This window comes from Ciconia boyciana, chromosome 19 (assembly GCF_034638445.1).
Source record: "Ciconia boyciana chromosome 19, ASM3463844v1, whole genome shotgun sequence".
Lineage (NCBI taxonomy): Eukaryota > Metazoa > Chordata > Aves > Ciconiiformes > Ciconiidae > Ciconia > Ciconia boyciana.
The window spans coordinates 4,356,878-4,369,135 of NC_132952.1; the positions used below are offsets into that span (position 1 = coordinate 4,356,878).

The following is a 12,258-nucleotide window of genomic DNA, read 5'->3' on the forward strand; positions in this document are numbered from 1 at the left end:
CAACAACCAAGCACCCGGCAACAGCAGCAAGAAGGAAGACATCCATGATAGCTTTTCAGATAACGAACAGATCTAGCCAGCAGCCTGATAAAAGTATTTTGCCATCATGCAGCTGTTTTAGTTATGAGAAGTGTCTGACAGCAAGCAGTGGCCCATTTTTGTGGGACTCAAACGCTTTGGGGGCATGCCCTGTCCCGTTTCCTCACCATGACTTTTAAAAGCTACAAAGAACTTTCCACTTCCAGACCAAGACAAGAACGATGCATGGGGATTCCCTGACACATCTTTGTCCACAGAGCTGGTGCTTTGTACTTCGCTGTTACGTTTTGGTGGTTTGGTTTCACACGCTTCCTGTCATTTTGAACCGTCGTCCTCAGATAAGCAAGTTCAGTATTGGCAGCACTACGACAACCTTATTTTATCTTTCAAGCAAAAGAATCTTTTGAAAGCATCCAAAAAACTACTTGGAAATGTTGCACAACATATCAAAGGGAAAAGGACGAGGAAGGATGAGAAGGGCCTCTCATCTTTCTCAAGAACAGCCGAGACAAATTCCTTTTCACAAAAGCATAAACTTGTTCAGGATAGGCTTTCAATATAAGACACTAGGAATTAAATCATAATAAAAGGAGCACACATTATATCTGCTAATGCACTGGTTGTACCTTTATTGTTTCACCTCGTTCACTAACAGTTCAGTGGTGCAAGGTTACCATACACAGTTAGATATCTGCATTGCACACCTAAGGCTATACAGCAAATGGATCAGAATTAGTACAAATACATGAACTATATTTACATTTTGTATACTCAAGCTCCAAATATCGGATATATTTACAAAATAAAATAAGAAAATGAAAACCTGAAATTAATGTACAGTGTTGCTGATACACTCCTTCGCTGGGATGAAATCAGTTTGCAAAGAGATTTGTTCAAGAAGGCCACTTATACAGCATATACCTTGTGTACAGAGAGATTAAACAGGGAAATGGGGACCGCAATTAAAAAAAGTATGTATTTCAGTGCAACAGCATGTCTAATGTCCAAATTAAAGAACCTTAATCAACTGCACATGAAGTATGAACAAGCAGGGTGGAAAATTAAGAACTGATCCTGGAAAGTGCTGATCATTCAAGGCTCCCTCTGCTTCTAGCCCCTGGTTTCAAGGCAAGCAAGAGGTAGTTCAGTACTGCTCAGGATCAGGCCGTGAAGTTGGCAACATTAAGAACTGAAGACTTATGACCTCCATACCCTCAGTTTTACTGAATACACAGCTGATCCTGTTAATTTAAAAACTGTTTCAAATAACATTGGACACAACCATCTGGTTAGTGTTGGCCTAGTTTTGATTTCAACTACTTCAAACGCATAAATGGCCTTCTGAACAAAAAAAAGTCAATCCTGTTCTTGAACAGCTGATGTTTTTAAACAAGGAAGCACAAAATTAATACATTCCTGCTACATACAGTACAGTTCAGACCACATATTGGGGTTATTAACCACAATGGAGAGATGCAACGCACACGTTAAGAGACCCATTTTAAAGTACATTCAGCAAACCGTTCCAGAGCAGCATTAGTATCCTTCCTTTAAGCAGCCAGTTAACAGCCGCATCTTCAACAAAAACATCCACCACAGTATAAACTAACACAAACTAAGGCTGTGCAAGAGTACCAGAAAGATGCATATGCATAGGCAGTATTAGTTGATTGTATAGTACCAATGGGTTATTCCAAAGCTAATCCTCTTTCTTCTCTAATGTGCAATTAATTACACATGTATAAATATACAATACATTACATAAAATTAAATCCCTGTAAATTAGATAACAAGCAGCAAAAAGTAAAGTCTTTGCTTTGAAATACCTTGCTAATCAGTAATAAGGACTATTAGACACTGACCAAAAAACCCCCTTTCTCAGAGGTCTGGAAATAATATTCCCTTCCCTTCTGCATCCCAGAATATAGGAATCTTCTTTAAAAAGGTACTTAAAGTGCATTTCTAAAATACAGTATAGGAGGTTTAGTTTAGTTTTAAAATATCCAGGAAGCTCCAACACCTACATGGTTTTCAATGGACAAAAAAGAGAATTTTCTCCTTCCTTTTAATGAGGAACATAAAGAACCCAATCTACAGCACAGTTTCACACTCATTCTCTCCAAGAAATGCCTATCAAGTTTACTACCAGTGCTTAATGCTCAATGGGCTGGCAGGCCCACAGCATGATGCCTCATCTGCAGTGGCTGAGTCCCAAGAGCTGTCTGACTCTGGGACTTCACATACACGCAGTAGGTAACCAAGAGTGGGTTTTTATATGTCAAGAGAAGGCAGCTTAACACATTTTTCCCTTCTTGCTCTGTTTCTAAAAAGAAGTTTCTAACATGTTGGACTAGATCAAAAAAGCTTTAAAGTGAATGGAAGTCCACTTTTTTTTTTTTTGCTTTGTTATCCTTTTAAAGAAAACTTGAATTGATTTCAGTCCAGTTTTAAGTAGGGCAACTGATGTCTCAAACTAGGCTTCAATAATTGGTGAAAAACTGTAACTGTATGCCTTTTATGTCAGACCTGAAAATAGTAATGCCCATTTGAACTCCCCACAACAAGAATCTATTTTGTCACAGACTATGCAGCTTTAAGAGATACTGATGCTTAAAAATAGAATTTTCCTCTTCTGGTGATCTGTTATCCACATAGACATCAAGTCATCAGAAGCTGCTTGGAGTCTTTAGATAGAAGAGTAACATTTGCGCAACACAGCTGTAACATTTCCAGCTCTGTATAAAATAAGCATCTGTGTCTTCCTGCTTTTAAAGAAAGACCCCTTAATCATGTTTCTATGCAATACCTATACCCCCTTTGTTCATTTTCTGGCTTATCCAAAGCAAAGACTTAGCAAACTAGTTTTCTTCTAGTTAAAAAAAGGAAAAATTAAAATGCTCTCAGTGTGTCTCAAAATACCACCACCTAAATTGCTACCCCTCCTCAAATTGGTTCCACTTTCATTATAAATGGTGGTGATGGCAGCAACAACTTAGTGCTTAAAAATAACCTAATTCTTGAGATCGGCTTAGCTCCAGCTTGGGGAGCCCTCCTGCAGCACTAGCAGTCTTCCTTATCCATACACTGGAAGAGCATTATCACACATTGCGTAACAAAGGAACATCATCACTGTATTAAGAGTCACACACAATTAAACAAGACAAAACCAGAAGAACAAAAACAAAACAAAACCAAACCATCCCTATTATGCTCCTGGGTCCCCAGGAAGCTCCCTCAGTCTGGCTTCCAGTTCTGAAATAAATCTGAGGACCATACAAGATAGCATGAGCACATGATTTAGCTTGAGTACTATCTCGAAATACATAAAGATATGTCCTAGCAAGTGTCAGACTCCATCTCCCTGCTCCTTTGCCAACCATGCTTTTAGGAGGTCTCACTATGCATTGCACTTGACTGAAGAATGAAAACCCCATAAAGCTAAAAAATTGCTCAACTGATGCCAGTCCCACGTACGCTTTTGGCCACAGAATTTCCAATGCATGGCATGACCTGCTGCTGAGTGAGCTGAATCAAAATGACCTTCTTGAGCTGGAGTGTGCCTAGATGTGCCTACTGCAATAGTGGAACAAAACCCTTTTATCTCTCCCTTGAGAGGTCGGAACCTCAGGATGAAATTCCTGTACATTCCCCAGGATCACAGCTAGCCCTATCAGTGCCCAAGGTAAGTCAAAAAAGTATAGCACAGCAGTCTGAAACATAGTAAAGGAACACCCTCCCCCACCCCCACACCCCCACCTCCTGAAAACCTAACTAAGACAGACGAGTTCACTTCTCAGACAGGAAATTCATTCTGCTTTCCTTTCTTGGGGCAAGGACCAAAACTTTGTCCACAAGGAGAACTTATGTTGTAGGTCAAGAACTAACACCACCCAGCCCATCTCCAAGAAGCCAATTATTACACCCCACTGATCAGGACCAGAGTCCACTTGATCCATTCTCCAGGAAGGATTAATTCTGAAGTTAAAACTAACTAGGGGGTTTTAGCTGACGAAAATTGTAGCAGGGGAAATTAGGAGACATTCAACAACTATTCCAAAAGGAACTGAAGGTGCCCTGCTGTTCCCTAGACAATACTGCAAGTGATAGGTCTAGACAGTATTTTGTAGACAGAGGATGCTTTCCCCATGAACAGATGGGATGTCATCTGAGTATTCCAGATAAGGGATGCATGCATAAAGCAGACCTTTCTGAATGATGCCGTAGAGCAGTCTATCTTAACGTACCAATGACAACCAGAAATCTCTTCCAAGAGAGGTGAGAACTGTTGCTACAGGAACTCAGAAGTCAAGACAAAGAGCAGAAAGAGGAGATACTGCCCTCCGGTGGTGATCTCCTGAAAGCGCTCTAGGGAACAACCACACCGTTCCGTTTCCGCTTAACACACTCCCATCTGTCAAATACGAGGCTGAGCGTCTAAAACTTTAGGGATTACATCTAATATTTCAGCGATGTGGTTTATTTTTCCTCACATCGGCACAAGTTCCGTCTCCTCAGCTCAGTTCAGAGGCAGAGGAGTGAGTGTTAGTGTTTTGGGAAAGAGTTAAAGCCAAGCACTGTTCACCTGCAACCCTGCAGCAAGAGTTTAAAGGCAGATTATTCTAGCCAGCCCCTCTTGGTTTGTTCCCTATCTTTTTCCAGCTCATGCCTTAGCCTGTTGGACCTTGGAAACTCAAAAACTTGCACCAAGACCAAAATCCAGTCTGCCCAGATAGATTTGTCCAATATCAGCTTTCAGAGTTTAAATTAGCAGCTGGATCCAGAAAGCCTGAGGAGCTATTGCAGTTCCTGGCTGGGTAATGTCTACATAGAAGAATTTAGCTTTCCCTGGCATTAGAACTTTGCCCTGAGGGAACCAATGACTACTGCCAAGTCACAAATTGACTGAAAAACCTGCAGCAGTCTAGACAGACAACAATGGACAGTGGGACAGACACCAAAAGGTCAGTTGGAATGGGAAAACAATTGTTGTAAGAAAAAATAAATAACTTTTTTTTTTCTTTTTAGAGTCGTGCATAATCACTCGATTTTTTTGATTTTTTTTTTCTTTCTCTTTTTGTTTGGCCACATGCTACTAGTACGATTCTCGGTACAAGTGAAAAGAAACAAGGTAGGGTTAGAATACCTAGAAAATGTGCTGAAAGAGCTGGGAAGGTAGGGGATGTTAAGCCACAGGATTACATACAAGAGAAACTGTCAAGAATCACGAAGAGAAAATGAGAGGTAACACTTTATCTATCAGAAGGTGAGTTAGGGAGAACAGATGAGAACATTACATGGACTCAGTACTTCAGCTGGCCCGTGCGTCTTCGAGCCAGTTTTGACCTGCACAAGAAAGAAGTAAAAAAGTTTTGTTGAATTCTGGAAGTTTATTTTTCTTCCCTCCCCACAGTTTGTCCACCTTTTTTTAAAATCCTTTCGTATAGTCCTAGCTTACTCCATATGTTTAGAAAGTAAAACGTATCAAGGGCTATAATGAGAAAGACTTCTCACTCTTCTGCTGTGCTCCTTTAATGGAAGACAGGATCTTTTAAGGACTGCAGTGTTAAGAAATTATTTGATTATTTGATGCTGTACAGTAATAGCTTAGTTTTTTGGGGTTGTTTTTGTTTTTTGTTTTTTTTACTGAAGGGAAGAGCTACTGTAGTGTAGTAAGATCCCTCCAGCAAGCAGGGGATGTCTGTGACCTGTGTTAAAGGGAAGGTTTTTGGAGAAGTTCAAAAAAAGGGAAAGAAATGAGAATTTCTGCTTTAACTCACAATCAAGAGAATGAAAAGGCAGTCCAGACCCGCCTGCACAGCGGCAGTAAGAAGCTTTATAAACTTGTAAAAAAGCAATACAAGGGAACCATTTTGTGGCCTCCAAATGTAGTATTGCATGAAGCATACCACACATGTACAAACTGGATACATCTGTTAAGAATGTCACAAGCCAAAGCAACAGCCACTGCATTTCCTGAAATACAGGGCTTGTTTCTTTTTTTTTTTTTATTGCCCACTCTCCTCCCTCCTTCAGTTCACCCATCTTGTCAAATTCTTCAGAACAAGATTAAATTCTGTGACAAACTATCTGCCTCCTTGCTTATGACTATCTCACTATCTTTATGCTTTGCAACATTGTCTGCCCATGAACTGTCTCTTACCGTATCGTGCCAGCAAGAAGTGGATTGAAGGCATATAACCAGTCATTCATGTCTTTGTCATTGATGGCCTGGAGCAGGACCCCACGATGCTTTGTGCATACGCCAAATGTGTTGGGTGTCTGGAATATTAAGGACAATTTAAAATACTACTACTAAAATAGACTAAAAGTCTACAAGCACAGAAGCCGATGCACACTTCCTCTCTGAGTTCTCTGGTTCCTAAAAAACCACAAGACCTAAGGTTTTTCATTTAAGTTTCACTGGTCATTTCCAGGATGCTCATACCAACTGCAATACCAACACATGCTCATAAAGCAAATACCATGCGTAACAGCAGTCAGTTTCAGTCTCTTGTACAACTGTGTCCAAAACATAAAGAAACCCTAAACAAACCGGGAACTTCGTGGACAGAATCATCAGATGCCAGACATTTCTCCAAGACACAGATGCATTTTCCTCGGACCAGAGATGACACACAGGATGGTATGGATGCACTACTACCTGTAATGTTCCTGCTCTACGGGTAAATAAACAATAGCTCTCAGACTGACCTTTACCATTGCCTGTTGATCCTCACTGTATTCCACCTGAGCTGTGGATAAGTTTATGATTCCTCTTTCTACAGGATCTTTGTCACTGTTATAAATAAAAACATAGGGACGGCGAACCACCACAAAGTGCTTGGCCCAGGAGCTGGAGAGTGGCTCCTTGAAGTGGAGGTATCCTTTCTTTGAGACCACAGAGCTGGAAAAAAACAAACCAAAACAAACCCACAGATAAACAGGAATACATTTTCCCCTAAATAAGTCACCTACTGAGTATCCCTATTAACTGCAAAACACTGTAAAAAGATACTTGGTCCTTAATACTTTTTGTCTGCAACAGTATTATGAAAAAGTTCTTCTATTGCAAGCTGAATTTTGTCTTCAAGATCTATGCAAATGTCTGACAGAAAGAAGGACCCACAAAGATCTACTTCAGTGACCTTCCGCCATGGCTTTGATGATAACAGACATTATATTTAAGTCACTGGAAATCCTGTTCATTAAGTAGGTGCAGGGAATGAATGCTGCAGAGATCAAATATCAACACAACTCTCATAAATCCTGTCTCCATCATACAGAATTCTGCAGTTCTGCTATCACCTGTTTAATTTACCTTCGTCAAATGGGGCAAAGAAACTACAAATCTCAGAAAGCCCTTACGACAGCTCTCAGGAAGCCATGATCACACTACAATAGAAAACTTACCCTGGCCTGATTTCCTCAATATCAGGAACGAGGTTTAGGAATTCATTCTTTCCAGCTCTGGCAAGATAGGAAGTTTCTACTGTAGGCATTAGCTGGAACTGTTCCACCTCATGACAGGGACTGGAGGCACGAGAATTTGCTTCTGGTGTCCTTGAAAAAAAGCAGAGAAAGAAAAGTAAATCACAACAAGCCAACTGAATGTGACAATGGAATTTAAAGTGCATCTACAGCCTAGCCTGTCTTACAAGTTACATCCTCCAGTCCAGATTTTTTGTATGACACTGGGATCCTTTTGTACAATATCAAATAGCATTTCCCTTGAAATCTGTGGAATAAAACTTATAATAACTGCTAGTAAGTTGTTTCCCCAATACTTCTCCCTCGTTTCTCTTGCCAAACACAGTCACAATACAGACCTATGTCTTACTATGGTTTGATGTAAAAGGCACTACTAGTCAGCACTCCTCTCAGGGATGTTAAACTGAGAACATACAAATTACATGTCTTCCACTAAGCAGTTATTCCCAATTTAATCAAAAATATCTTCTATAGATACAGCTGAGAAAGATAAACAGAGATTACTGGCCAAACTGGTTTATTCTGGGTTGTTGTTAGTAGGTCTTTTTAATAGACCTCTGAAAAAAACTTGTGGAATCTACACACTGAAGATGCACTGGTTACTGGAGTGACAAGCATCTGACTGTTCTGTCAGCACAAAAAAACCAAAACACCCCAAAACAAAAAACAAACAAAAAACCCCCCCCAAACACTTCAAAAGAACAAAACAGGCAAAAATAATTGTGCAGAGTGATTAGAGAAGATAAGGCAAGGGGGCTGATACAGAGAAATATCTGAAAGGGGAAAAGGAAGAAAGGGGGAGGAGAAAAAAAAAATCAGAAAACATAGCAAAGACAGATTTGTGAAGCGCTGAGAAGTAATGTTTTTCTATGAATACCCTATACTTACTTCTGATCAATTGAATTGCATCTTGAATCCACCAGAGAAGGGCAGGTAGATGAAGGTGTGAGGGTAGCACTGCTGAAACTCGATACTGATGGGTCCCGCCCAATTGGAGAAATATCTGACAACTACAAGGACAAATACAGGCAAAATATTCCACAGGAGAGGGTTTTTGTAGCTAGTGTTCAGTCTTGGCTAGAATATGGCATTCAGCATGCGGAAGGCTCAGATAATAAAAAGGTATTTCTATCAGCCATTTCCCTACTCAATAGCCAAATTTTTGCACACAACCATCATAAACCCATCTGGGGATGAAAATACAATGGCACTTCTGTAGGCACAGCTTGTTATTAATGTCCTACACTTCTGATTATTCACACCCTGACTTCCTCAACAGAATATAAGACTATCCAGTTTGCAACTTGGTGTCCCCTGTGCCTACAGTCAGAATTTTTAAAAGAGCCAATTTATCCTTTTACATAGGGAAAGTGTATGTAGGGAAAGCAAATAAGAGCACTTCCAGTCTGCTAATAAACTAGAAGCTATACTGTAGTCCAAGTTCACATAATTTTTAATTCCTGCAATAGTCTTTGGAACCTGATGCTGAATAGGCAAATGCTTCCAACAGACTGAAAATAAAGAAAATTAATATGAAGTGTTTTGTCTCTTCATAGTATCAACAGATCCCACAAACTACAAATACATTGCTACTGTACTACAAATATAGTGTATTGTATTGCATGAAATATTTACCTTACAATCACTGATGCTGTTGTACACCTGGCTAAATTCCCGATTGAAAGTGTGAGTAAGAAGCTGCAGACACTAAGGTGGAGGGAAAAACAAAACACACACAGAAAAGTATTTTACATTTAGATTTTCAGAGAAATTTGAAGACAAGAGGCAATTTGCCAAGACACACTTAGCAGCTCATGAAAGAATAAACAAATTCTAAACTGCTGTGAAAAATCCCAGAAGAAGAGGGGAATAATCACTTCCCTTGATAAAATCTGAAAAGTTTCATTTACAGAACTACTAAGGAAGGGAAATGAGGTACAGCCATAGCACAAACCTAGCCACCAGCATTGGCTTGTGAGGATGCTGATTTCACTATAGAGCATATTAAAATTAAACTCACACAATACTGGATACTCATCATGCTATCCGAGAAGCTCATCATTAACCTTTAATCATCTTTGGCACCCCAATTTAGACCCATAATACTTTCTTTTCTCATGTTATACCTTGGTGGCCAGCTCTTTCTCCCGATCCACCAGGCTCTCTATATCTGCTGAGTCATAGCCACTGCTCTCACTGGGCGTCACAGCACTCTCAAATGTTGTAGTCGAAATTTGTGAGGAAATGCTGGTGGAGGTACTGAGGGTTCCACTGCTCAGACTGGGAGACAATGAGTCACTCAGGGACTTGGGGATGCTGTCACCAAGCTTTTCACGAAGCAGAAGGAAATGTCGGGTTTTTTCCACCTAGTAAGAAAATAAACCAGTATCATCTGCTCCAGGATGTTTCCTCTTTTACAGGCAGTGAATTCTTATGCATTCTTTTAAGGTTCATACCAGTAAACATTTTCCCTGCGGAGGGGAGTTTACAATGGCACTAGAAGTTGAATCTGCCTTTGTTAAATACACTGAGTTTCTGAGCTGAAGATTCTGCTCAGCAGCCAGCCACACACTTTCTATCTTCTCTGTCAGATAATTTATTTAAATCCTGAAGTTGAGAACAAACAACCATTTGGGAACCTGTTCAGCTCAGAAGGTCTCACAGTGGGCAGACTAAAGGCAAATTCAAAAGGTACAGGTGTGCTTTTTCTTTCACTTCCCTTATCTCTTTACTCACCTCATGCAGCAGCTCCAGTTTCTCCAATTCCCATTGATGCTCTAGAATGAGGCTGTCACCCCTGGGCCTCCAACCTGCCAGGTTCTCTTCTCCTCGCACATATGCCACAGATGTATCCAGGACTTTCCTCCTCCTCCTCTGCATTCCTGAGCAGTAAAAACCAACATAAGACATGTTAAAAACATAGCCAGAGGGATGCCACTAAGAAACACTTACCAATTAGCAATCTGCAAAGAACCAACACTTCTGCTGTTTGGCTGGAAATACACAAGGCGATGATTTCATTAACAGCAATCACACATCCCAAAGAGATTTGATTTAGTCCAGATTTCTTCATTCAGATATTTTCTATTGACCACAATATAAGGCAAACTCCTGCTCAGTCTAATTCAACACAAGAACTTCAATTGCTAGGTCTTAGAGGAAAAATATACTGATACTACATGAACTACATTCCTTCCAAGTTATCAAGCTTGCATCAGATATCAGCAATATCTTCAAAAGACCAGGAGAAAACTCTATTGCTGCAAAACCAAGTCTCAGCTGTGTTAGTTATGAGCCATATATTATGCCTCCTAAGTCTATGACCCAGATACATGCCCAGTTTCCTGATATACCCATGTCAAAAAATGTAAAGTTTTCAGTGAATCCTTGGTTCACCAATGGTAAACACAGGCCCAAGTCAAAAGTAAAAGCCTCCATAAGTTTTTTTATGGAATAGCAATGTTCCATTGCTCCTGTGAAACACAGGAACTGCTTCCCATCAGGACAGAAGTGTTTACTCTGTTCTGCCTATGAAGTTTTCTGCAATATTTCAGTTTACAGCTTCTTTCTTTCTTTAACACCCAGTCACTGCTTACCTGGACTTCCTGTGTCTGCCATTTTGCATAAACTTAGTTCATAGATCCCCGTTACTCGATTGCTGTTCACAAGAAACCAGAGGGGGAAAAAAAAAAAACTATTATCTTCAGAAACAAAGTGCATTAGCTTTAGTTAAGTGGTCCCTAAATTAGGAGTTTAAGTATAGTCGTTAGTTAGAACTACATCTGAATTCTAATCTTGACATAAAATAGCCAGGACAGACTGCAAGATCTCTAAAAACGGCATTTCCCCCATATTCCCCCCTGCCTCCCATTAGAATCAGAGAGCAGCTGCTGCAGTGAATTCCAGGTCAGCATCAGGGTCATCTATGTGCAAGCTTGAAAAATTTATCTCTCTTCCCAACTGTTCAGTCAGAAGGCTGGAAAAGGGGTCAGTAAAGAGAGAAGCCATCAGAGTTTCACTGAAATAAATGCAAGCAAGAAAGAATGTTCAAAACCAGACTGGAGAACTATAACTAGATAGACTTTCAAATCAATAAAGAAAACAAAGCTACATTCTCCCCATGCCCTCTAGAGAAAAAGCATATGCTGACATAAAACATCAATACCATAACTGGTAACTGAACTTACGAATCTGGAGATTTGGAGTAGCCACTGCCAAAGAGATTGCGTAGTGATCGCGGTGGGGAGATCTTGGCATCTCGCGAGTAAAAGACCATACAAACATCCTTTGTTATAACGGCAGGCTGGATGCAATGGTCAAGCTAAGAGAAAAAACAGTAATGAATGAGTGGCTGCAGACAACTGTGCCAAGTTCCACTGCTTCCCTCCTTTAGTCGGACAGCTTTTTGAAATTTGTTCTCGTTTGGGTCTTTGGTGAAGGGTTTTCATATGTGTTTCTGTGAAAGAGAACTGTCAATTTTCTTGATGCATCTTGTGGGTGAAACAATTGCACTACACAAAACAACAGTGTCTTGCACGCAAAGCCAAGAGCTAGGCCAGCGTTCATAACACTAGTAGTACTTATGTAGCAATGTTCACTGATTTCAATGGATTTTCAGATACATAGATAGATAAAATGAGGCACAGAAAGGTAAGAGATCACCAGTTGCACTTCACATTTGTTGCGAGGCAGTAATACCTTGACATTAAGACATTAACTGTCAATAAATTT

The 12,258-nt window shown here is 40.2% G+C and overlaps 1 protein-coding gene across 4 annotated transcripts in view; it reads right to left on the reverse strand.

Annotated features, from left to right (window-relative positions):
* Positions 1-627: 627 nt before the first annotated feature.
* The window catches only part of KIF1B (kinesin family member 1B), a 97,413-nt gene continuing 85,782 nt past the window's right edge, over positions 628-12,258 (reverse strand). For 3 of the 4 annotated variants that reach the window (XM_072884339.1, XM_072884340.1, XM_072884338.1), the window contains 10 exons: positions 11,715-11,848; positions 11,124-11,185; positions 10,264-10,409; positions 9,654-9,893; positions 9,163-9,234; positions 8,416-8,537; positions 7,450-7,599; positions 6,751-6,943; positions 6,200-6,318; positions 628-5,382 (listed from right to left, as the gene is read on the reverse strand). In XM_072884339.1, the coding sequence (XP_072740440.1) occupies positions 5,340-5,382; positions 6,200-6,318; positions 6,751-6,943; positions 7,450-7,599; positions 8,416-8,537; positions 9,163-9,234; positions 9,654-9,893; positions 10,264-10,409; positions 11,124-11,185; positions 11,715-11,848 (1,281 nt within the window). In that variant the 3' untranslated portion in view covers positions 628-5,339. The remainder of the gene's footprint in view (positions 5,383-6,199; positions 6,319-6,750; positions 6,944-7,449; positions 7,600-8,415; positions 8,538-9,162; positions 9,235-9,653; positions 9,894-10,263; positions 10,410-11,123; positions 11,186-11,714; positions 11,849-12,258) is intronic. The other variant, XM_072884341.1, reaches the window with a different exon arrangement.